Below are 27802 nucleotides of genomic sequence, written 5' to 3' on the forward strand. Positions count from 1 at the left end.
CTTCCCTTCTAATAGCACATCACAACAGCTGCTTCCCTTCTAATAGCACATCACAACAGCTGCTTCCCTTCCAATAGCACATCACAACAGCTGCTTCCCTTCCGATAGCACATCACAACAGCTGCTTCCCTTCCGATAGCACATCACAACAGCTGCTTCCCTTCCAATAGCACATCACAACAGCTGCTTCCCTTCCAATAGCACATCACAACAGCTGCTTCCCTTCCAATAGCACATCACAACAGCTGCTTCCCTTCCGATAGCACATCACAACAGCTGCTTCCCTTCCAATAGCACATCACAACAGCTGCTTCCCTTGACCACGTGCTGTGGTGCATGACATTCTAAACAGCCTTATGCAGTCTCAGGTTTCACATTAGGAGGCTCGGGCGAGACGCCAATTTCTTTAAAAGGCTCCCTGAATGGTGCTGGATTTACTGTAATCTGAACACCTGCTTTCCACCTGCACCACACAGGTCTGCTAATGCTTTTCTAAACGGACTACAGTCTGCTCTACGTACTGCGTGTACATTTGCCTTCTGTCTCTCGTCACTCACTTTGCCCCTGCTGAAAGCTCGACAAGTGCACTGAAGAACACTCATCATGTAGGTTGCATTAACCCAGTGTTTCTCAAACCTCTCCTCCAGTATCCCCAGCCAGTTCCAGTTCCACTTACTTCATGTATTCCAGTACAAGCATACCTGATTCACTGATTCACTGATTCAAATGGTCAACTAATCATCAAGCTCTTGATCAGTTGATTCAGGTGTCAGCTCTGGAACACATTCAACATTTGGAACTGGCTGAGGGTAAGAGAAAGAGTTCTCAACGATAACATTTCTATTAAAAAAAACATATCACATGTACTCCTGGGACTGAACAGCCTTTCACCAAGTGTGAAATACTTGGTGCGAAACGCGCCAGCACTTTAATTCTCAACTATCTGTGTTTGTTCAATTACACACCTCTTGCAGTCCTCTTCCTGAATGTGAACCCAGTCGACTATTATTAGATATTTATGTCTCCACCTTTCTGCGTTCTCTCTCTGTCTATCTCTCTCTCTGGTATCCTTTAGTCCCCTCTCCCTAAACCTGTTCTGTCCATTATCTCCTTAATCCAATTTGATTCTCTCTCTCCTGCTTTACCTCCCTCTTTCTTTCCATCTATTGTTTCAGATTTCAAAATGAATCTTCAGGAACTTTCCCTAACCTCCCGATGTGTTCGTCTCTTCTGCCATATTCAGTTTTTCGCCCCAGGGCCTAAAAAGCTGGCCATATTTTACTGTTGCTTGGAGCTGTTTGACATCTATAGCCTTATAGCCGTTGTCTCTTCTAATCTGATCCCCCTGGCTCTCCTCAATCTCAAATGTTCTTCCGTTTCCTCTGTCGCCTTCCGCTGCAACCTTTTATCTATGATCTATGTCCTGGATCACATCTGGCTTCTCTGCTCCCTAATATTTCCTGCCTACGCAATTTGTTGATTTGTCTCGCCTACGCCATTTTGACTCGAGTCCGGCAGTCCTGGGTTCAAATACTATTTGAAATCATTCAAATACTTTCAACGTTTGCTTTAGCCTGCCTGGAGTGCCAGGTGGGCAGGATTTGCACTTTTGGGATTGTTCTATTGGTTCCATCGCAACAGGCAAGCTCAATCAAGCACAGCTAAAGTATTTGAAATGATTTAAAATAGTATTTGAACCCAGGTCTGGAGTCCGGACACTTTTTCTTCTTCACACTTTGTCTACTGTCAGGAAGCAGTGTTGCTCTTTTTGTTTATTTTTTATTTTTTTTTACAGCTGCTGTGCATACCAAGCAGACACGTTTGATTTCTCTGTTTCGTAACTATTCACTTGAATCTCAAATATTGTCTGAAGTCTTTGAAAGAACAATGTTGTAGGAATGTGAACACTAATGATATAAAGAAGGAATGGTCTTCACAGACACTTATATATCATCTGCCACGTTTTGTCTTGACCTGAAAATAATTAGTGCAACTAATTTAGATGAATTTTGATTAATTGAAAAGCTGATGTTGCCTAATTCATCATAGAGAGACAATGGACATGTTCTAGCTTACCCAATCCATTTTTAATCAGTTTGATGAGAATTTAAATCTGCACCTCTAATTAGTAAAGAGCTCAGTTAGAGGGAATACCAGCAATCACATTAGGTCCACGGAAACAATTAAAAGACTTAGGAAGCTTCAACTATTTTTTGCCATCATCTGAGTAAGGAGTAAACAATCTTTTGTGAAAAGTGTGACATTTCCTTCTTCTTTCCCGAGAGCATCTTGTGTTTATTTTCTTTCCCCGTGACAAATAATAGTGGAAAGGGATGTGAAATCCCAAAATGAATGAAGTATATATTATTTCCATTCCATGCCACTAGGCTATACCTGGGCCTGTATTCAAAAAGCGTCTCGAGAAGTATTGATCCAGGATCAGATCCCTGATGTCCATGTAATCTTATTTATCATGATTTAAAGGCATAACTGTTCTTAAGTCAGCAATGCTACTCGGAGACGCTTTATGAATATGGGAGCAGATCTGAGTGGGGTTGTATATTATATGGTTTCTTGATCACTTTCCAACAAGTATTTTTACCAAAAGATTTCAAATAAAAGGAATGTCACTTCAACTCGCTCTTGGCTCTCTTCAAATTTAATCACCTGTCAGTCATGAATTTAGTTTAATACGCATCATTTTTGAAGGGCTAGATAGATAACAAAATATTGTACTACAGTAACTATACTACCGGGGTATGATACTGAGAGGGTACAGACCTCTGAACTTGATCCCCCATCGTTTTCACAGAATGTCATTTTGTTCCAGTTCAAAAACGTAATGTTGCATCATGGGGCTTTCACCATGAATAAGCTTATAACTCTCTATTTGTCTCTTATGAATAGAATAAGCTTTTCACACTCTATTTGTCTCTTATGAATAGAATAAGCTTATCACTCTCTATTTGTCTTTTATGAATAGTATAAGCTTATCATTCTCTATTTGTCTCTTATGAATAGAATAAGCTTATAATTCTCTATTTGTCTCTTATGAATAGAATAAGCTTATCATTCTCTATTTGTCTCTTATGAATAGAATAAGCTTATCATTCTCTATTTGTCTCTTATGAATAGAATAAGCTTATCACTCTCTATTTGTCTTTTATGAATAGTATAAGCTTTTCACACTCTATTTGTCTCTTATGAATAGAATAAGCTTATAATTCTCTATTTGTCTCTTATGAATAGAATAAGCTTATCATTCTCTATTTGTCTCTTATGAATAGAATAAGCTTATAATTCTCTATTTGTCTCTTATGAATAGAATAAGCTTATAATTCTCTATTTGTCTCTCATGAATAGAATAAGCTTATCATTCTCTATTTGTCTCTTATGAATAGAATAAGCTTATCATTCTCTATTTGTCTCTTATGAATAGAATAAGCTTATCACTCTCTATTTGTCTTTTATGAATAGTATAAGCTTTTCACACTCTATTTGTCTCTTATGAATAGAATAAGCTTATAATTCTCTATTTGTCTCTTATGAATAGAATAAGCTTATCATTCTCTATTTGTCTCTTATGAATAGAATAAGCTTATAATTCTCTATTTGTCTTTTATGAATAGAATAAGCTTATCATTCTCTATTTGTCTCTTATGAATAGAATAAGCTTATCATTCTCTAGTTGTCTCTTATGAATAGAATAAGCTCATCACTCTCTATTTGTCTCTTATGAATAGAATAAGCTTATCGTTCTCTATTTGTCTCTTATGAATATAATATTTTTTACATTTTAGTCATTTAGCAGACACTCTTATCCAGAGCGACTTACAGTTAGTGAGTGCATACATTTTCATACTGCCCCCCGTGGGAAACGAACCCACAACCCTGGCGTTGCAAGCGCTATGCTCTACCAACTGAGCTACAGGGGACTTAGAACAAGCTTATCATTCTCTATTTGTCTCTTATGAATAGAATAAGCTTATCATTCTCTATTTGTCTCTTATGAATATAATACGTTTATCATTCTCTTGGTTGCTCACCCGTTTTTTATCCTCATCTTCTCACTTGCATCATCCTTGTCTCACTTCTCGACAGCAGGGTTTTCTTCCATCCTGGCATTTCTCTGAACTTATTACTTGATGTTTAGAATCCTTTCTGACTATGTAGTGTCTTTCAAGAGATAAACAGTTATATCCTGACAGTTCAACATCTGATTGGTCGTTCATTTTTCTTAACCCTCCATTTGATAATGCTCAGACTTCCACCAAGTGGTGTATCCTGTGGCAGTCCTAGGCCGCAGGGCCCTCAAACCTCCCATCTAATCCGGATTTAGACCTGATAATAACACATTTTAAGTGGTCATGCATGCTCATGAAGTCGGCAGGTAGCTTAGCGGTTAAGAGCGTTGGGCCAGTAACCGAAATGTTGCTGCTTTGAATCCCCTAGCCGACTCGGTGAACAATCTATCGATGTGCCCTTGAGGAAGGTACTTAACCCTCCTGTAAATTGCTCTGGATAAGAACGTCAGCTAAAATTTAAGTATAAGGAGTTATAACTGCATCTTAATGTTTCATACCCGCAGGTTAAAGGTAAACTGTTACCATGTTTGAACAGAAAATGGGGGGCACATGTGCTGCCGGCCTGGTCTTTGGGATAGGCAGCAAGGCGGCCAGAGCTCCTCCGCCCATTCAGCGTCTACGTTCTTTCTATCTGTTTAATTTTCCGTCTGGCCACGCTCGGTGTGCTATAGATCTCTAACATAACTTCAAAGTGAAAGTTGACGCCCTTCCCAATAACCATTGGTTTAGAGAACCACGAACATTTGCATTGGCAAAACGGAGTGAAATGATTGGCCCCGTTGCCTTTCCATCACAAGGCTGGGCTTCATAGGATGGATATGGTGTAGCTGCTGTAAGTCATGGTAATGCACGCAGCAGAAGGAGTCAAGCGCTTCGGAAGGGGGACAAATCTGACCAATAAAGGATTCTAAAGGGGAATCTATCGCAAAGGATTCTGTCACTCACTCTTTGCGAGATGCGTCTCTCACGGAAACGCTGGACTATTTGCACAATAAGCATCCTGGTGATCTTCTACAAGACGAAAGAAATAACTAGAAGTGAAGAACATCAGGAAGCTCAAGTCACTGGGTATGATACGTTCTTTTGCCATTGATATGGCCAATAGAATAGCTGGAACACGGTTGGGGGACACAGGGATTACCATACGGCGGGCTGCAGAGGTTTTCTACTTTGAGACTTGGTCAATGAAAGCATCCTTGGTCAATGAAAGCATCCTTGGTCAATGAAAGCATCCATTTTCATTTTTAGGACTTTGTTTAGATGTATATTGGTAGATCTGTGCCAGTGTCCTGCAATTGGACACCTCTGCCATTGTCCAGCCCATAGCAATTGTATTGGGATGGACGCTTAATTCTCCTTTGTTTGGACTGAACCGGTGAACACAATGTCAAAACGACACTTAGTCGCAATTAGTGCTGATATTCAGTATTTTCGAGTTATTTAATTGCCTGATATCATATTCACTGTGGCATGTGAGTGGATTCTTCAGAGATTTTACAAATTTCTCTCAGAATACTACAGAGACAATGAGGCATGCTGACAGACTCTCCTTCAGAGCCTCGGCCACACAAATTGGGGCAAAATCTCAGTATACAGAGAAATATAGTTTGTAGTTGATAGGATTTCACTTTTTTCAAAATACTGGAATGCAAACAAAATCAATCAAATCTTATACATTACAATATTGTGTGTGTTTGAACCATCAAGGCTAGTTCAGGGAGACTATATTTGGGACTCTTGAGTACAGGTGAAGGTTGCCAAGTACCTCAACTCCTCCATGGAGTTGAGTGCAGACTAGAGTTTAAAAAAATTAACCTCCCACTCTTTCGAGTCACTATGACTATTTCGAGTCACTATGCGTTGATACTTCTGAAAATGTAAATTCTTAAACCCTTGCCGTGTACCTAAGTTTGTCTTCTGTAGCTGTGTGCCTTTCTTTGTTTGCTGAAATCCATACTTTTTTATAAAACGTTAATCAAATACAACCACTGACTGTTGCCTCATTGCTGTTCCTTGTAGATGGCAACTCAGCGCAAATCCGCATTTGCCAATTGAATCTCAGCAAGGAAACAGTCGGTGGTTGCTCCTGAGATGAGAAGGGTGTAATTGCAGACCGCAATTAGGGGTGTTTTCTGATATAGGCGTTTCTTGATATCAAGTACATCCATTGATGCTCGCCATTGGTCCTTGGCCGTCTCTTTTGCGTCGGGACAACTGTTCTTGACAACTGTAGCATTGTAGCCTAACCCTTTTCCTAACCTTAACCTCAGTCTCCTAACCAGCCACGCTAATTAACCTAACCTGCCACGTTAATTATCCTAACCTGCCACGTTAGTTATCCCTAACCTGCTATGTAAATAAATAATCTGTGTCGAGAAATCATCAGTCTCATACCACCAGAACTGACCAATGGCAGGTATCAATGGGCGTTTCCTTATATCAGGGAAACACCCACATCAAGAAAACACCCAAATTGCGGTCTGTAACTACACCATATTCCCTGAGGCAGAGTTTTCCACCACCATCAACAAAACACCAAATGATGGAATTTCCCATGGAAGAATGGGGTCGGCCCGTCAGGAAGTCTAGGACTCAGTTCCACAGGGCGGGGTTCAGAACCAGGGCCCCGAGCTTAATGATGAGCTTGGAGGGCACTATGGTGTTGAAGGCTGAGCTGTAGTCGATGAACAGCATTCTTACATAGGTATTCCTCTTGTCCAGGTAGGATAGGGCAGTGTGCGGTGCAATGGCGATTGCGTAATCCGTGGATCTGTTGGGGCGGTATTCGAATTGTAGTGGGGTCTAGTTTGTCAGGTAAGGTGGAGGTGATAGTCATTTCAAAGCACTTCATGATGACAGAAGTGAGTGCTACGGGGCGATAGTCATTTCGTTCAGTTACCTTCGCTTTCTTGGGTACAGGAACAATGGTGGACATCTTGAAGCAAGTGGGAACAACAGACTGGGATATGGAGAGATTGAATATGTCTGTAAACACTCCAGCCAGCTGGTCTGCACATGCTCTGAGGACGCAAAAAAGTCTTAGATCTTTACCAGGAACTGAAAAAGTGATTTCTTGTATGAACAAGCCTAAATTGGAGAGATTCCCATTTCTTTCCACTCAGTTAAAGTTAACGCTGAAGGGTTCATTTGAGCGTTAAAGAGAAGTGAGGTTTGAATTATTGTAATAATTAGGTTACAATCACCAGTCAGTAAGCTGCCTTGTCCGAGCCAGAACGGCCCACAATCACCAGTAGTAGGATAATACTATCAAAGAAAGGACGTGCTTTGTTTCAGTTTTTATACTACTGGACTGAAGACAGGAAGGTTATGTGTGTGTGTGTGTGTGTGTGTGTGTGTGTGTGTGTGTGTGTGTGTGTGTGTGTGTGTGTGTGTGTGTGTGTGTGTGTGTGTGTGTGTGTGTGTGTGTGTGTGTGTGTGTGTGTGTGCGTGCGTACCACTGAGCAGTAGACTATGAGCCTATGCGAGAGACCTGCGGTTCCCTTTTCTCCAATCTAAGCAGGAAGTGTCAGACGAAAACAACACAGCTAAAATCAAATTGTATTTGTCACATGCGCCGAATACGACAGGTGTAGACCTTACCGTGAAATGCTTACTTGCAAGCCCTAAACCAACAATGCAGTTCAAGAAGTAGAGTTAAGAAAAAATTTACTAAATTAACTAAAGTAAAGAAAAGAAAATCAAATCAAAAAGTAACACAAGAAAATGACATAACAATAACGAGGCTATATACAGGGGGTACCAAGTCAATGTGCTGGGGTACAGGTTAGTCGAGGTAATTTGTAAAGTGACTATGCATAGATAATAAACAGCGAGTAGCAGCAGTGTAAAAACAAAGGGGGGGGGGGTCAATGTAAATAGTCCGGGTGGCCATTTGATTAATTGTTCAGCAGTCTTATGGCTTGGGGGTAGAAGCTGTTAAGAAGCCTTTTGGTCCTAGACTTGGCGCTCCGGTACCAGTCGCAGAGGGAGGTGTTTAGTCCCAGAGTCCTTAGCTTTAGTGATGAGCTTTGTGGGCACTATGGTGTTGAACGCTGAGCTGTCATCTATCAACTGATGTCATGGCAACAAGTGTTGTCATATCCATTCATGAGTGTTAACACTGTTCAAAATGTAATTAGGATTTAGAAAAACTATAGATGATTGTCCCTTGAACCACCACTGCAGCTAGCCTACAAGGTTACACATTTGAATTTCCAAGCTCTTTGTTTTAAGCCAAACAATAGTTTAATCGGGTTGCTACAACAAATAGGAAGTAACTTAAGTGGTCGTTATGCGTGTGAACAACTAAGTCCCAGCAATAGGGTATTTTCCATTGTTTCCACGTATATCTGTTGAAGAAGAAGGTCAGTTCTCACACAACCTTGCCTCAAATGACCACAAGCAACCCTGGCAGATGCTGTGAGTCATATGGCCAATTGGGATTTTTTTTTGCAATAACATTTGAGAATGTCCGGGGCTCTGGGCTTTGTTCACTGGGGCAACTGTGCATAGATATGTTAGGGTAGGGTAGGGGAATGGACTGGGAGTAGCTCTTTCAGAAAGACAAAAGTATTCTTGTGAATGGTGTTTCACCCTAATCACACATACATACGTGTTAAAGTATTATTTTTGGAAGACTCTGAAATGACTTCCTCTGTAGAGCACGTCTCTACAGGAAGTTGAATAAATAACCTTTGCAAAATCAACTGAGCTTGCCAAGAGTAGGTGTAGCCCAAGCAAGGACAATAGACCTTTATGAGAGACTGTACAGTGTGATGGATGAAAAACAATGGCAAATTGACAGTGTGTTCAAGGTGTCTCTTTCATTAAACAACAGAGCTTTCATATTAAGGACAAAAAACTGGATGCATATGGAACTCGGGGTGTACTGCTGTACAAATCCAGCCTTCTTTTCTAGTCCACTACCTCTCTAGTACCCTTTTCTGCCATTCATTACAATGTAATTACTTAGTTATTACCAGTTCAATCGCCTCAATGAGAAATCACATTCGTCATAACATCATAACATTGAAACAAAGAACCTGGACCGGTTATGTGTGTGTGCCCTCAAGGATCAAGCCCTCGTCTAGAGATGCTATTGCTACTCTCCCCATTGGGACGCCCTCGTCCAGAGATGCCATTCCTGCTGTCCCCATTGGGACGCCCTTGTCCAGAGATGCCATTGCTACTGTCCCCATTGGGACGCCCTCGTCCAGAGATGCCATTAATACTGTCCCCATTGGGACACCCTCGTCCAGAGATGCCATTAATACTGTCCCCATTGGGACGCCCTCGTCCAGAGATGCCATTGCTACTGTCCCCATTTGGACGCCTTCGTCCAAAGATGACATTGCTACTGTCCCCATTGGGACACCCTCGTCCAGAGATGCCATTAATACTGTCCCCATTGGGACACCCTCGTCCAGAGATGCCATTAATACTGTCCCCATTGGGACGCCCTCGTCCAGAGATGCCATTGCTACTGTCCCCATTTGGACGCCCTCGTCCAGAGATGCCATTGCTACTGTCCCCATTTGGACGCCCTCGTCCAAAGATGACATTGCTACTGTCCCCATTGGGATGCCCTCGTCCAGAAATGCCATTGCTACTGTCCCCATTTGGACGCCCTCGTCCAGAGATGCCATTGCTACTGTCCCCATTTGGACGCCCTCGTCCAGAGATGCCATTGCTGCTGTCCCCATTGGGACGCCCTCGTCCAGAGATGCCATTGCTGCTGTCCCCATTTGGGCGCCCTCATCCAAAGATGCCATTGCTACTGTCCCCATTGGGATGCCCTTGTCCAGAAATGCCATTGCTACTGTCCCCATTGGGACGCACTCGTCCAGAGATGCCATTGCTACTGTCCCCATTGGGATGCACTCGTCCCGAGATGCCATTGCTACTGTCCCCATTGGGATGCCCTTGTCCAGAAATGCCATTGCTGCTGTCCCCATTGGGACACACTCGTCTAGTGATGCCATTGCTACTGTCCCCATTGGGATGCACTCGTCCAGAGATGCCATTGCTGCTGTCCCCATTGGGACGCCCTCGTCCAGAGATGCCATTGCTACTGTCCCCATTGGGACGCACTCGTCTAGCGATGCCATTGATACTGTCCCCATTGGGACATTTGGACAATAATGTTTTTTTCTATTCTTTTCTCATTCCAGCGACAGTGAACTCGACACTTCAAGACTTATGGTCAATAGTTCAGAGAAAAGCAGCAGGAGTGGTCCTTCCTTTTTCCAGCACTCGGTCGAAGGATGGCGGCTCAATTCGTCACTAGTTCTCATGATAAGGTGAGTCACTGCTTGGCCAGTTATTGACATTGGATTAGAAGAGGCTTGAATTGAAACAATGGAGCTCTTCTCTACACCACCAGCTCCCAGAGCACATTACAGTGTGTGGTCCTCTGTAGCTCAGCTGGTAGAGCACGGCGCTTGTAACGCCATGGTAGTGGGTTCGATCCCCGGGACCACCCATACACAAAAATGTATGCACGCATGACTGTAAGTCGCTTTGGATAAAAGCGTCTGCTAAATGGCATATTATTATTATTATTATTATTATTATTATTATTATTATTATTGTGTGAGGATTACTAACCTCATCCACCACAATTGTACAACAGCACCCAGCGATTTGGGATGCGTCCCAAATGGCACCCTATTCCCTATATAGTGCACTACTTTTGACCAGAGCCCTATAAGCCACTGGTCAAAAGTAGTGCACTGTATAGGGAATAGGGTGCCATTTGGGACGCAGATATACAGTAGGAAACCACTGGAGACTCATGAGGAGGATGACTCATGGCCAGGGTCAACATTAACTCAAGCTCATTGCTTTGCTTTTTACACTCCATTACATCACAGTTCAACCACAGTGTCACCACGTCGAATTTGACTGCATTGAGTGGCATAAGAATCTATATACCGAAGGCCGTTCTTTTTTCATTACAAACAACCTAGTCAATAAGTCTATGCTACTTATGTACTGCTTCTGAAGAAGTCTGTGTACTAATTCTATACAGTATATCATAAAGGAGTTGTGATAGTTATGTCATTATACTCCAAACAACACTGTTGTATTATATAGTAACTTTGGGGAGGTTGTCATCCTTTTTTAGCCACCAGAAATACACATCTTTCAGTATTCCCTCTGGTGGGGTCAGTCGTGTCTGACCACGCCCACCCAGTTGGGAGCCAAGCCCACCCAATCAGATTTTTTTTTTTACTTGTCAGTGTTCCAAATAGAACATTATTTGTCTGATTTTTTTTTCTTCTCTTTGCCCCATTGCAAAATGTCAAAACATTTAAGGAAGTTAGCTGCAAGCAGCTAATTTCTGGCCACACCACTGCGTATGTGCTTAAATTACGGTGAGACAACTTTTATTTTTATTGGGCAAATGTGCCTTCCATGCCTAAGAATAGCAGCCCGCCCCTCTGTCTCCGTGTCTGGGGAATCGTCTAAGTAGGACTGCAGTAGAACACATAGCCCTCTGAGACAGCGAAAAAGAGACGGAAAAGTTGCTCAAACTGCAAAAGTCTCATTACTGTACGACTTAAGAGGCTTTTTGCTCATTTAGCCGAGCCTTTGTTCAGGGACTTATTTCCGTGCTTCTTTTTTTCCCCCACGCAGCATATTGTAATTACGAAGCCAATCAAGATATTGCTATTTGACTCGCTGTGAAAAATGTAGGCCATTTATCTTCTTGGTTTTTTTCTTACCCACCTAATGTTTCAAGCTTTACCGCTGGTTGACTGGAACACATTGCACCAGCATTTTAGGGAGCTTGGTATACTGTAATTCCTTTCTTTCTTTCTTTCTTTCTTATTATTTAATTTTTTTTGCTTCATCGTCTTGCTTACCTTTAGATGTTTTTGAGACACCATACTGTTTGTCGCTGTCATGTTGGAAGCATGCTTACATCTGTCACAACAGGAGACCTGTAATGAATCAAAACAGAGCATCCCCATTAAGATTTCATCATTAACAACCAGAGAACTGTGACATATTTTCATCAAATAGAGAACAGAGGTGTGTAGCCTCCTCATCCCCCAACATCAGAAGAACTGAATTGATCAGACAATGGAACTTTGGAGAGGTTCCATAAACCTGTCATGTCTAAACCCCTTACCACGTGCTGAAGCCAACTCCTATATCATTGCCATGTTATGTAGAAGAGATGGCAGCAGCACATACAGTAGGCCTATGGGATAAGTTTATCATACAGTAGGCCTATGGGATAAGTTTATCATACAGTAGGCCAATGGGATAAGTTTAACATACAGTAGGCCTATGGGATAAGTTTATCATACAGTAGGCCTATGGGATAAGTTTAACATACGGTAGGCCTATGGGATAAGTTTAACATACGGTAGGCCTATGGGATAAGTTGAACATACGGTAGGCCTATGGGATAAGTTTATCATACGGTAGGCCTATGGGATAAGTTTATCATACAGTAGGCTAATGGGATAAGTTTAACATACAGTAGACCTATGGGATAAGTTTAACATACAGTAGGCCTATGGGATAAGTTTATCATACAGTAGGCCTATGGGATAAGTCTATCATACAGTAGGCCTATGGGATAAGTTATCATACAGTAGGCCTATGGGATAAGTTTATCATACAGTAGGCCAATGGGATAAGTTTAACATACAGTAGGCCTATGGGATAAGTTATCATACAGTAGGCCTATGGGATAAGTTTATCATACAGTAGGCCTATGGGATAAGTTTATCATACAGTAGGCCTATGGGATAAGTTTATCATACAGTAGGCCTATGGGATAAGTTTATCATACAGTAGGCCAATGGGATAAGTTTATCATACAGTAGGCCTATGGGATAAGTTTAACATACAGTAGGCCTATGGGATAAGTTTATCATACAGTAGGCCTATGGGATAAGTTTAACATACAGTAGGCCTATGGGATAAGTTTATCATACAGTAGGCCTATGGGATAAGTTTAACATACAGTAGGCCTATGGGATAAGTTTATCATACAGTAGGCCTATGGGATAAGTGTATCATACAGTAGGCCTATGGGATAAGTTTAACATACAGTAGGCCTATGGGATAAGTTTAACATACAGTAGGCCTATGGGATAAGTTTAACATACAGTAGGCCTATGGGATAAGTTTAACATACAGTAGGCCAATGGGATAAGTTTAACATACAGTAGGCCTATGGGATAAGTTTAACATACAGTAGGCCTATGGGATAAGTCTATCATACAGTAGGCCTATGGGATAAGTTATCATACAGTAGGCCTATGGGATAAGTTTATCATACAGTAGGCCAATGGGATAAGTTTAACATACAGTAGGCCTATGGGATAAGTTTAACATACAGTAGGCCTATGGGATACGTTTAACATACAGTAGGCCTATGGGATAAGTTTAACATACAGTAGGCCTATGGGATACGTTTATCATACAGTAGGCCAATGGGATAAGTTTAACATACAGTAGGCCTATGGGATAAGTTTATCATACAGTAGGCCTATGGGATACATTTATCATACAGTAGCCTATGGGATAAGTTTAACATACAGTAGGCCTATGGGATAAGTTTAACATACAGTAGGCCTATGGGATAAGTTTAACATACAGTAGGCCTATGGGATAAGTTTAACATACAGTAGGCCTATGGGATAAGTTTATCATACAGTAGGCCAATGGGATAAGTTTAACATACAGTAGGCCTATGGGATAAGTTTATCATACAGTAGGCCTATGGGATAAGTTTAACATACGGTAGGCCTATGGGATAAGTTGAACATACGGTAGGCCTATGGGATAAGTTTATCATACGGTAGGCCTATGGGATAAGTTTAACATACAGTAGGCCTATGGGATAAGTTTAACATACAGTAGGCCTATGGGATAAGTTATCATACAGTAGGCTAATGGGATAAGTTTAACATACAGTAGACCTATGGGATAAGTTTAACATACAGTAGGCCTATGGGATAAGTTTATCATACAGTAGGCCTATGGGATAAGTTTAACATACAGTAGGCCTATGGGATAAGTTTATCACACAGTAGGCCTATAGGATAAGTTTAACATACAGTAAGCCTATGGGATACGTTTATCATACAGTAGGCCTATGGGATAAGTCTATCATACAGTATTCCTATGGGATAAGTATATCATACAGTAGGCCTATGGGATAAGTCAATCATACAGTAGGCCTATGGGATACGTTTATCATACAGTAGGCCTATGGGATACGTTTATCATACAGTAGGCCTATGGGATAAGTTTAACATACAGTAGGCCTATGGGATAAGTTTAACATACAGTAGGCCTATGGGATAAGTTTATCATACAGTAGGCCTATGGGATACATTTATCATACAGTAGGCCTATGGGATAAGTTTAACATACAGTAGGCCTATGGGATACGTTTATCATACAGTAGGCCTATGGGATAAATTTAACATACAGTAGGCCAATGGGATAAGTTTAACATACAGTAGGCCTATGGGATAAGTTTAACATACAGTAGGCCTATGGGATAAGTTTAACATACAGTAGGCCTATGGGATAAGTTTAACATACAGTAGGCCAATGGGTTAAGTTTAACATACAGTAGGCCTATGGGATAAGTTTAACATACAGTAGGCCTATGGGATAAGGGTATCTTTTTTATTATTTTATTTTTTACTTTTTATTTATTTTATTTTATTATTATTATTTATTTTTTGTCATTTAGCAGATGCTCTTATCCAGAGCGACTTACAGTTAGTGAGTGCATACATTATTTTTTATTTTATTTTTTCATACTGGCCCCCCATGGGAATCGAACCCACAATCCTGGCGTTGCAAACGCCATGCTCTACCAACTGAGCTACATCCCTGCCGGTCATTCCCTCCCCTACCCTGGACGACGCTGGGCCAATTGTGCGCCGCCCCATGGGTCTCCCGGTCGCAGCCGGCTACGACAGCTAGCACTGCGATGCAGTGCCTTAGACCACTGCGCCACTCGGGAGCCCAAACCCAAACCTGGACTAAAAAGCCCTTTTAATGGAGGTTCTCCATTGTGAATGCTTTTTAGTCCGATACTACTCTTAATCTGTCTCTGGGAAATCAATAAAGAGTTTACTTAGGTCACTACAGTACAATGCTGTTCTCTTCTGACTAACATACAGGAAGGACGTGCTGCGTTTCCTGGATGCTGAGAGGGACGTTTCAGTGGTGAAGAGCAGTTTCAAACCAGGCGACACTATCCACTACGTCCTCGACAGACGCCGAACGCTCAACATCTCCCACACGCTGCACAGCCTGCTACCGGACGTCTCTCCGCTCAAGAACAAGCGCTTCAAGACATGCGCGGTGGTGGGCAACTCCGGCGTGCTTCTCAACAGCGGATGTGGCAAGGAAATCGACAGGCATGACTTTGTCATACGGTACTGCTGCTGCCTCTCAAAAGGATAGTTCACTGTTTATACAACCCCAAATAATTATGCAGCTAGAGTACTTTCAGTACAGAGCACAAATTGCTGATGCATTTTGCATCATATGATATGAATGACCCCTTTAAGGCTACAATGTCTGGTCTATGTTTTATTAGCCAAGGGTTAGGACTTCTTAACGCCGTTAAGGCATTGAAATTCTCTGACACTCTATGAGAAAAGGTTGGATCTTTTTGCCCGGCAAAAAATACGTAATGCAGTTTTGCTCCGCTATCATTAGCCCTTCCAGAACGTATATGTTCATAGAAAACACTCAAGGTAATGACAATATTAGCTGTAATTATCTAATGGATAGAAGCCACATATTGGATCAACACATAAGGAGATCTTAGCCAGAAGCTTGGTCAAATTATTCCCCCGTGTGCATTTAATGAGCGGTTCTTGGGTTTATGTGCCCATGCGGGCCACATTAAATTAAATCAGGAAAATAGCATCACTCTTCTCTTGTCTAGTGTTTGGGTTTGCCTCTAGCCTAGTGACACTTCCATACAAATATTACTAGATGATAAGAATTTAAATTACCTTAGCATTTATAACAGTCAGGTTCATATGTCATATTGTATGACGTGACATCGATAAGAAGATTGTGTTATGATTAATAAACGGTTGTTGTGAATATTAAACAGACAAAGCCAGAAGCACATACTGTTAGTGTTGATCAAAGATGCTACTTCTAAATAGTCTGCCTCGTGATGCAATACCACAACTTGTTGAAGCACAGTAAAGAGGAAGGAAATACATTCCACCAATATTTCCATTTGTGCCGTCAGCCCAGTACAGACATAATGATGATGATGCCCCAAATGGCACGCTATCCCCTATAGTGGGCTTCTTTTGACGAGGGCCCAAAGTTATTGTCTGCAGAGTATTGAGTGGAGTTGAATCGTAGACCCTATAGAACATCGCTCTTCATTCCTGGACCTGGAATGCTACAGGGTGTACACAAGGTTTTGTTCCAGCCCAGCACTAACACACCTGATATAACTCATCAAGGTTAGTGTGTACAGTGCCTTGCAAAAGTGTTCATCCCCCTTGGCGTTTCTTCCAATTTTGTTGCATTACAACCTGTAATTTAAATGGATTTTTATTTGGATTTCATGTAATGGACATACACAAAATAGTCCAAATTGGTGAAGTGAAAATTCTAAAAAATAAATAACGGAAAAGTGGTGCGTGCATATGTATTCACCCCCTTTGCTATGAAGGCCCTAAATAAGATCTGGTGCAACCAATTACCTTCAGAAGTCACATAATTAGTTAAATAAAGTCCACCTGTGTGCAATCTAAGTGTCACATGATCTGTCACATGATCTCAGTATAAATGCTGTTCTACTAATCTCACTGCAACTCCCCTCCAAGTCTCCGACCACTACTTTGTATCCTTTTCTCTCTCGCTCTCCACCTACACTACTCACTCAGCCCCTACTCAGATGGTAATGTGCCGTCGCAACCTTCGCTCTCTCTCTCCCGCTACTCTCTCCTCTTCCATCCTATCATCTCTTCCCTCTGCTAAATCCTTCTCCCTCCGATCTCCTGATTCTGCCTCCTCAACCCTCCTCTCCTCCCTTTCTGCATCTTTTGACTCTCTATGTCCCCTATCCTCCCGGCCGGCTCAGTCCTCCCCTCCTGCTCCGTGGCTTGACGACTCATTGCGAGCTCACAGAACAGGGCTCCGGGCAGCCGAGCGGAAATGGAGGAAAACTAGACTCCCTGCGGACCTGGCATCTTTTCACTCCCTCCTCTCTACATTTTCTTCCTCTGTTTCTGCTGCTAAAGCCACTTTCTACCACTCTAAATTCCAAGCATCTGCCTCTAACCCTAGGAAGCTCTTTGCCACCTTCTCCTCCCTGCTGAATCCCCCCTCTCTGTGGATGACTTTGTCAACCATTTTGAAAAGAAGATTGACGACATCTGATCATCGGTGGTTAAGTCAAATGACACTGCTGGTCCTGCTCACACTGCCCTACCCTATGCTTTGACTTCTTTCTCCCCTCTCTCTCCAGATGAAATCTTGCGACTTGTGACGGCCGGCCGGCCGCCCAACAACATGCCCGCTTGACCCTATCCCCTCCTCTCTTCTCCAGACCATTTCCGGAGACCTTCTCCCTTACCTCACCTCGCTCATCAACTCATCCTTGACCGCTGGCTATGTCCCTTCCGTCTTCAAGAGAGCGAGAGTTGCACCCCTCCTCAAAAAACCTACACTCGATCCCTCCGATGTCAACAACTACAGACCAGTATCCCTTCTTTCTTTTCTCTCCAAAACTCTTGAGCGTGCCATCTCTAGCCAACTCTCCTGCTATCTCTCTCAGAATGACCTTCTTGATCCAAACCAGTCAGGTTTCAAGACTGGTCATTCAACTGAGACTGCTCTTCTCTGTGTCACGGAGGCTCTCCGCACTGCTAAAGCTAACTCTCTCTCCTCTGCTCTTATCCTTCTAGACCTATCTGCTGCCTTTGATACTGTGAACCATCAGATCCTCCTCTCCACCCTCTCCGGGTTGGGCATCTCCGGCGCTGCTCACTCTTGGATTGCGTCCTACCTGACAGGTCGCTCCTACCAGGTGGCGTGGCGAGAATCTGTCTCCGCACCACGTGCTCTCACCACTGGTGTCCCCAGGGCTCAGTTCTAGGCCCTCTCCTATTCTCTCTCTATACACCAAGTCACTTGGCTCTGTCATATCCTCACATGGTCTCTCCTATCATTGCTACGCAGACGACACACAATTAATTTTCTCCTTTCCCCCTTCTGATAACCAGGTGGCGAATCGCATCTCTGCATGTCTGGCAGACATATCAGTGTGGATGTCGGATCACCACCTCAAGCTGAACCTCGGCAAGACGGAGCTGCTCTTCCTCCTGGGGAAGGACTGCCCGCTCCATGATCTCGCCATCACGGTTGACAACTCCATTGTGTCCTCCTCCCATAGTGCAAAGAACCTTGGCGTGACCCTGGACAACACCCTGTCGTTCTCCGCTAACATCAAAGCGGTGACCCGATCCTGCAGGTTCATGCTCTACAACATTCGCAGAGTACGACCCTACCTTACACAGAAAGCGGCACAGGTCCTAATCCAGGCACTTGTCATCTCCCGTCTGGATTACTGCAACCCGCTGTTGGCTGGGCTCCCTGCCTGTGCCATTAAACCCCTACAACTTATCCAGAACGCTGCAGCCCGTCTGGTGTTCAACCTACCCAAGTTCTCTCATGTCACCCCGCTCCCCCGCACACTCCACTGGCTTCCAGTTGAAGCTCGCATCTACCGTGCTTGCCTACGGAGCTGTGAGGGGAACGGCACCTCCTTACCTTCAGGCTCTGATCAGACCCTACACCCAAACGAGGGCACTACGTTCATCCAACTCTGGCCTGCTAGCCCCCCTACCTCTACGGAAGCACAATTTCCGCTCAGCCCAGTCAAAGCTATTCGCTGCTCTGGCACCCCAATGGTGGAACAAGCTCCCCCACGACGCCAGGACAGCAGAGTCACTGACCACATTCCGGAGACACTTGAAACCCTACCTCTTTAAGGAATACCTGGAATAGTCTAACAGTAATCCTTCTACACCCGCCTCTCCCCCAGTGGTGGTTGTCCCACTGGCTATCCTAAGTTGAATGCACCAAGTCGCTCTGGATAAGAGCGTCTGCTAAATGACTTAAATGTAAATGTAATATACACCTGTTCTGAAAGGCCCCAGAGTCTGCAACACCACTAAGCAAGCGGCACCATGAAGACCAAGGAGCTCTCCAAACAGGTCAGGGACAAAGTTGTGAAGAATTACAGATCAGGGTTGGGTTATAAAAAACTTTGAACATTCCACGGAGCACCATTTTAAATCCATTATTACAAAATTGAAAGAATATGGCACCATAACAAACCTGCCAAGAGAGGGCCGCCCATCAAAACTCACGGACCAGGCAAGGAGGGCATTAATCAGAGAGGCAACAAAGAGACCAAAGATAACCCTGAAGGAGCTGCAAAGCTCCACAGCAGAGATTGGAGTATCTGTCCATAGGACCACTTTAAGCCGTACACTCCACAGAGCTGGGCTTAACGGAAGAGTGGCCAGAAAAAAGCCATTGCTTAAAGAAAAAAATAAGCAAACATGTTTGGTGTTCGCCAAAAGGCATGTGGGAGACGCCCCAAACATATGGAAGAAGGTACTCTGGTCAGATGAGACTAAAATTGAGCTTTTTGGCCATCAAGGAAAATGCTATGTCTGGCGCAAGCCCAATACCTCTCATCACCCCGAGAACACCATCCCCACAGTGAAGCATGGTGGTGGCAGCATCATGCTGTGGGGATGTTTTTCATCGGCAGGGACTGGGAAACTGGTCAAAATTGAAGGAATGATGGATGGCGCTAAATACAGGGACATTCTTGAGGGAAACCTGTTTCAGTCTTCCATAGATTTGAGACTGGGACGGAGTGTCACGCTCTGGTTCCGGGACGTTGTGAATGAACCAGGGTGTGTTTGTTTTGTTGGGTATTTGTTGTGGGGTTGGTTGTAAGGGTGTATTCGGTTGGTTGTGTTTTGGGTGTGTTAATTGTGGTGTCGTGTGACTCCCAATCGGAGGTAACGAGTGTCAGCTGTCGGCTCGTTATCTCTGATTGGGAGCCATATTTATTCTGTCTGTGTTCTCATGTGGGTTGTGGGTTTTTGTTCCAAGTTTAGTCTTTGTTACTATTGGACTTCACTTTCGTCTTTTGTTTTGTATTGACGTGCTTTTCTAATTAAAAGTCATCATGTTCACTCGCAACGCTGCGCCTTGGTCCGCTTATTTAGACGATCGTGACACGGAGGTTCACCTTCCAGCAGGACAATGACCCTAAGCATACTGATAAAGCAACACTTGAGTGGTTTAAGGGGAAACATTTAAATGTATTGGAATGGCCTTGTCAAAGCCTAGACCTCAATCCAATTGAGAATCTGTGGTATGACTTGAAGGAGCTGGAGCAGTTTTGCCTTGAAGAATGTGCAAATATCCCAGTGGCTAGATGTGCCAAGCTTATAGAGACATACCCCAAGAGACTTGCAGCTGTAATTGCTGTAAAAGGTGGCTCTACAAAGTATTGACTTTGGGGGGAGGGGGTGTGAATAGTTATGCATGCTCAAGTTTTCTGTTTTTTTTGGTCTTATTTCTTGTTTGTTTCACACCAAAAAAAAAATTTGCATCTTCAAAGTGGTAGGCATGTTGTGTAAATCAAATGATACAAACCCCCAAAAAATCTATTTTAATTCCAGGTTGTAAGGCAACAAAATAGGAAAAATGCCAAGGGGGGTGAATACTTTCGCAAGCCACTGTAAGTGCAAGGCTGGAACAAAAACTAGCATTAACACTGAGCTTTTCCAGGACCCGGGAGTGAAGACTCTGAAGATCGACCACCCTTACAAAGAACAGCATTTATTCTCCCCCTCTTTAAGCTTATTGGTATTGAAAGAGTGTTGAGGTCGAGGTCGTACTCTTTCTCTAATGGCTCTCTCTCTATCCGTTGTTGACTTAGCTGTAACCTGGCGCCGTTGGCCGAGTTCGCCGAGGACGTGGGGCTGCGGTCCGACTTCACCACCATGAACCCCTCTGTCATCCAGAGGGTGTACGGCAGCCTGAAGAACGCCACGGACACGGAGAGGTTCGTCCAGCGCCTGCGGATGCTCAACGACAGCGTGCTGTGGATTCCGGCCTTCATGGTGAAGGGAGGAGAGAGGCACGTGGAGAGCGTCAACGAGCTCATCGTCAAGAGGAAGCTGAGGGTGAGGACGGCCTACCCGTCGCTGAGGCTCATCCACGCGGTGAGAGGGTGAGTTGAGTTTTGCCACACGTGTACTATATGCATGAACACATTGACACACATTCTCACATACGGTATACACTACAGTACACACACACACACACACACACACAGTCAGGTAGCTGTTCATAAAGAGTCTGTTATGGGCCATTAAATGCTTGCCTATTATACAATTGGTTGCATCTTACAGCTCAGTATAAAGTAAGCCATGCACATACACACACACACACACACACACACCACATATCACACACACACACACACCAAATTAAAGGTGCATTAGCATGATACTCTTAATTAACAGAACAGTATTTCTTACCTTCATAAAGAGATAGTCTGCTATGGGACATTAATTAAGTGTTTGCATATAATACAATTGGTAGCACTTTACAACTCAGTAAATTAAGATGATATCATTATACAGGTACAGCTCTCATACTAATACAACATTAGAGCCCCTTAATGTTGACAAAGTAAAGTTATAGTATGCATCCCAAATGGCACCCTATTCCCTATATAAGGGAGGGACCCTGGTCAAAAGTAGTGCACCATGTAGGGAATAGGGTACCATATGGGAAGCACCCTAGAGGTCTGAGATCTGAGGTCTAATGCATTCTATCAATGTGCCATTCATTGTTCATTTTGTTGGGAGAAAAACATTTCAAATTATTGATTGAAACTAGCCTGGTCCCAGATCTGTTTGTGCTGTCTTACCAACTCCTATGGTCACTGTCACATGTTGTCGTGACAGTTGGCAAGACAACACAAACAGATCGTAGACCAGGCTAGACTGAAGTACTGCCTCTCTAAACCTTTAACATTATTTTTACCCCTAGAGATAGACCAGTGATGTCGTTCTCTGTTTGTTTTCATCTCATTGGAACCCACATTTTTTCAATGGAAATATAAATGAATTTCAATTTGGTGTCTAAACCCCATGAATCTGGTGTCTAAACCCCATGAATCTGGAGTCCAAACCCCATGCATCTGGTGTCCAAACCTAATGAATATGGTGTCCAAACCCCATGCATCTGGTGTCTAAACCTAATGAATCTGGTGTCTAAACCCCATGAATCTGGAGTCCATACCCCATGAATCTGGAGTCCATACCCCATGAATCTGGAGTCCATACCCCATGAATCTGGAGTCCATACCCCATGAATCTGGAGTCCATACCCCATGAATCTGGAGTCCATACCCCATGAATCTGGAGTCCAAACCCCATGAATCTGGCCGTACTGACTAGAGAGGGAGGCTGCGTCCCAAATGGCACCTTATTCCCTATATAGTGCACTACTTTTGACCAGGGCCCATAGTGAGCTCTGGTCAAAAGTAGTGCACTATATAGGGAATAGGGTGCCATTTAGAATGCAGTCAGAGGGAAGTCACGCCATAGCAACTGCCCCCCACTGCTGTCGTCCAGCATCAAAGGGGGTGTAGAGCTAGGAGGAGCTACCTGCGGTGACCTCTAAAGGGGGCTAAGAGCTAGCTACCTGGGGTGACCTCTAAAGGGGGCGTAGAGCTAGGAGCTAGCTACCTGGGGTGACCTCTATAGGGGGCGTGGAGCTAGGAGCTAGCTACCTGGTGTGACCTCTAAAGGGGGCGTGGAGCTAGGAGCTAGCTACCTGGGGTGACCTCTAAAGGGGGTGTAGAGCTAGGAGGAGCTACCTGCGGTGACCTCTAAAGGGGGCTAAGAGCTAGCTACCTGGGGTGACCTCTAAAGGGGGCGTGGAGCTAGGAGCTAGCTACCTGGGGTGACCTCTATAGGGGGTGTAGCGCTAGGAGCTAGCTACCTGGGGTGACCTCTAAAGGGGGCGTGGAGCTAGGAGCTAGCTACCTGGGGTGACCTCTATAGGGGGTGTAGAGCTAGGAGCTAGCTACCTGGGGTGACCTCTAAAGGGGGCGTGGAGCTAGGAGCTAGCTACCTGGGGTGACCTCTAAAGGGGGCGTGGAGCTAGGAGCTAGCTACCTGGGGTGACCTCTATAGGGGGCGTGGAGCTAGGAGCTAGCTACCTGCGGTGACCTCTAAAGGGGGCGTGGAGCTAGGAGCTAGCTACCTGCAGTGACCTCTAAAGGGGGCATGGAGCTAGGAGCTAGCTACCTGGGGTGATCCCTAAAGGGGGCGTAGAGATAGGAGGAGCTACCTGCGGTGACCTCTAAAGGGGGTGTGGAGCTAGGAGGAGCTACCTGTGGTGACCACTAAAGGGGGTGTGGAGCTAGGAGCTAGCTACCTGGTGTGACCTCTAAAGGGGGCGTGGAGCTAGGAGGAGCTACCTGTGGTGACCACTAAAGGGGGTGTGGAGCTAGGAGCTAGCTACCTGGTGTGACCTCTAAATGGGGCGTGGAGCTAGGAGCTAGCTACCTGGGGTGACCTCTAAAAGGGGCAAGGAGCTAGGAGGAGCTACCTGGGGTGACCTCTAAAAGGGGCGAGGAGCTAGGAGGAGCTACCTGCGGTGCGTCGTGTTAGTGTGCACTGCTTCACGCAGCATGGTAAAGTAACCGGGCAACCCGCCTATCACATCTCCCCACGCCACAATCAGCACGCCATTCCACATGCGTTCTCATCAGGCTACATTTCCGTCTGTGCTCATGTCTTCATACGCAGATAGATTGCTAGGTATAAGACAATGTCCAATGTGATTGGCTTCAATTCAATTCCAATTTAGAACTCTGCGAGCCACGGAGGAAAGGATAGAGGCCGTGAAAGGAGTGATGAGAAAAACGTATTTGAAAGGAGAAAGTGTGTGAGACCTTATTTAGAAACGTTGTTATCACGAACATACGGTTTAGGAGCTCAAGCTTCTCCGTAGGAGTTAAAGAGAGGGTAATTGTGACGGTCGTCATTTTCCCCGGCACAAAAACACAGCAATGTATTAATTGTCCAATTGACTGGTTGATGAGTTAATTGTTTTGTGGGTTGATCGTTAGCCGTGCAGTTCCCCCAGGGGCACGCGTTGTGACCGTCTGATTTTATGGGCACATTCAATGTCCTTGTGAGTTGCCATAGCAGCCAAGCACCGTGTTCTTTCAGTTCGAGTTTTCTGCTGCCCTGCCTCGCTGCTAAATATAGTTCGGTTGAAGGAGGGACATGGCTAACAGGTCCACGGGACAGACCTATCTAAATTGTCTTCATTTAAAGGCCCAACCTGTGATAGGTACAGCCATTTTTGATTGTTTAAATTAATGATATATACTGTATATATACAGTACACCGAGTGATTCTAGAGAATATTACTTATAAATGCCTCTTGGCTTTTTATAGTTCAACTGTCTCTTTCTCAATTGTCTATGTAAACAAACAATGTGTATAGCTACAAAATGTGGTTTAAACTATCATGTTGACCTCATGGACTGTCAGTCCTTGCATCCATTAAATGGAGAGTCGTTACATTTCTCAAGCCCCATCCCCCGGCTTTATAGCAAACCATGACTGAAAAATAAAGATTGTGGCTTAAAGTAAAACAAATATATATATGTTTAGGACGGCACTGGCCCTTATAATTACCATTATCTGTGATCATTTGGGTGGGATCAAGTGCTAGCCACCCAGATAGCACACAAACCTCAACATAGGTACGATGTGTACAGGATACATCAGGAATATGTAGTTTGGACATCTTTTAAACATTGGCAAGAGTACTGACGATGTATTTCGAATGCCTACATTCTAAAATCTACAGGCATCAACTTTCTATTCTAATATCTCTGTGATGTCTTCCCAATGTGCAAACGCTTTCCACATTACATATTCCCAACGCAATTTCTTATGTCAGCTGAGCCAGACGTGTACATGTTTACTGGGCACTGACCCACTGCAAATAATATTTTTATCCCCCACACTTCAGGCTCAATATTCAGTTCACTGGACAGTGCATTGTGTTATTGGAAAAAGATCAAGTGCAGAGGCAAATAATGATTTACGTATGTCTGTGTTTATTTGGTCAATAGCAAAAAGGACTTGGATTTGTTTCCCCAGGATGACATCTGGAGAATGTGCTCTTTTTTTCATCCAATCCAAATTATCATTCTCCTCGACACACACGTCTGTCTTGGGAATTGAAAACTGTCGGTTGTTCTTTAATTCATCAGTTGTTGGGAGTCACTCTCAAAAAATTTCCCTTTTCTGTTTCGAATCCATTGATGTGTTGAAGCCTCCGAGGATGCAGCCCATAAGCCTTCGGCATGAATATAACTTGAGTACGGAGGAGCTGTCATTCCATTCAATTAGTAGTCTGAGCTGTTATTCTATCACAAAACAACGTTGCCGCCAGCATTATTTAGGCTACTATAGAGAATTGGAGCCATTTTGAGTGTTTTAGGGAATACGTACCTGGCACTCTGCTGTTGTATTGTGGATTACTAGAGATAACAGCGGTGAGATGTTTGTAGCCATCTGTATCAGTGATGGAATCAGGTTACTGTAAGTCTGAGCGAGGCTTAGTAAAACAATTTGTTCTTGTTTTCCAGGTACTGGCTGACAAACAAGATCAATATCAAACGGCCCAGCACCGGATTGTTGATGTACACTTTGGCCACACGCTTCTGCGACGAGATTCACTTGTATGGATTCTGGCCCTTTCCGCGGGACTCAAATGGAAATGTGGTGAAGTACCATTACTACGACTTGCTCAAGTATCGATACTTCTCCAACGCAGGCCCTCACAGGATGCCACTGGAGTTCAAAACGCTGAAAATGCTGCACAGTAAAGGAGCTCTGAAGTTGACGACTTCGAAGTGCGAATCTTAAAGTGCTCTTCCTCGACGGAGTGCCATTTTGTGGCATAAACGGACACTTTGTTTGCGTTACTAGAAAGCACACAAGGCTGTATGACTGCTGAGTTGACTACGGAGGACAGTTGATGATGAATAATTGCAAAAGTAGCAAGTAAAAGTGAGCGTGCCTTTTTTTAAATGAACAATGTAAAGGTACAAAACAAAGAATGTAATTGAAAAATGATTAGTCTTATCTAAATGTCAGGTTTGGCATTGTAAGCATCATGGCTGAGAAATCAGGAAACCAACCCTTTGGATGGAGCATCAGAGACGACCAGATTGATTACAATACCATGGATTTCTACACTGGTCATTGCAGTAGTTGTCTAATAGACAAAGCACGAAGACCAGTGGCTGCGGTGTGTTAGCGATTACTTGCTGGGTGTAGACCAACGGTGGTGATTCAACATGTGAAACCGTCGGGAAATGAACAGAAAACGACTGTCCGAGGTGATATTCTGGTCAGAGGCGACACCAAGCCCACATCAGCCCGACACGGGGTAGCCCACAACAAGTCCAACACAGACTAGTCCACAACTATTCCACATCAGCCCAAAACAAGATACCCTACACGGGCTAGCCCACACCAAGCCCACATCAGCCCTACACAGGCTAGCCCACACCAAGCCCACATCAGCCCAACACAGGCTAGTCCACAACTAGCCCACATCAGCCCAACACAGGCCAGCCTGCACCAGCCCAACACAGTCTAGTCCACAACAAGCCCACACCAGCCCAATGCAGGGCTTTCCCACACCAGCCCAACGCAGGGCTAGCCCATACCAGCCCACCAGATCTTGGACACTGTCTTAAAAGAAAAACTTAAATGAGTGACATGAGAAACTAGTGTTTCTGATGTAATGTAACCTAAATACCTTTTAAGGCTTGAAAATGATAATATGTATGCATTGAGTTGAATTGTAATAATTAAATAATACATAAATTAATTAATATTAAATAATAGAAAAAAACTGATAAATTGTCAGGGCCAATACTGGAGCCTGAATGGGCAGCTGATCCAAAGGGAGGGCTGCCTTCACCAGATATGGGCTGCCCACACTGGGCCAATGCCTTGGGAGCCAGCAAAGGTGCATCGGCCCAATGTGGGCAGCCTACAGGGGGCCAATATTTTGGCCCACATCATGCCAATGTGGGCATGTTTGCTGGGCAACCCGCTGGTTTCAACCATTTTTGTCGTCATGATGTTTTGTCAGTAAGAGAAAGCAGAGAATACAGGTTCTGCTCAGTAAATTAGATTTTTGGATATAAAAAAAATAAATAATAATGTGCCCAGAAAAGTTAATTCCAAAGATCCCATGCTCATTTATCAAAAGAAGGTGTTGTTCTTCACAGCTGAACTTTCTAAGAATTAGAAGCCTCAGGGCAGAATTATTTTTATATTTGTCTAGATGTCAGATTAATTTATACATTTTCAATATGTATGCTGTTTCTAAGTGATTCATCTCATGTTATCTGAACACACCTTTTGTAAACTTGTATGTTAAAGGGGAATGGAAACGTACATCAAGTTAGGCCTTTTTAGACAATTGTTATTCATTAGTATGCATTATTGGACTTTATACAACGGGTGAGTCTAATCCTGAATGCTGATTGGTTAAAACCGCATTCCAGACGGTGTCTATTCCACGAGTTACCACTGGCTAAA

The 27802-nt window shown here is 43.8% G+C and overlaps 1 protein-coding gene across 1 annotated transcript; it reads left to right on the top strand.

The window, feature by feature from the left end:
* Positions 1 to 4920: 4920 nt before the first annotated feature.
* Positions 4921 to 27802, top strand: st8sia4 (ST8 alpha-N-acetyl-neuraminide alpha-2,8-sialyltransferase 4). The gene is made up of 5 exons (XM_041897387.2): positions 4921 to 5153; positions 10256 to 10384; positions 15251 to 15508; positions 21079 to 21372; positions 25831 to 27802. The coding sequence occupies exons 1-5, from the start codon at positions 5041 to 5043 to the stop codon at positions 26108 to 26110; spliced, it is 1074 nt and encodes a 357-aa protein (XP_041753321.1). The 5' UTR covers positions 4921 to 5040; the 3' UTR covers positions 26111 to 27802.

This window comes from Coregonus clupeaformis, chromosome 15 (assembly GCF_020615455.1).
Source record: "Coregonus clupeaformis isolate EN_2021a chromosome 15, ASM2061545v1, whole genome shotgun sequence".
Taxonomy (NCBI): domain Eukaryota; kingdom Metazoa; phylum Chordata; class Actinopteri; order Salmoniformes; family Salmonidae; genus Coregonus; species Coregonus clupeaformis.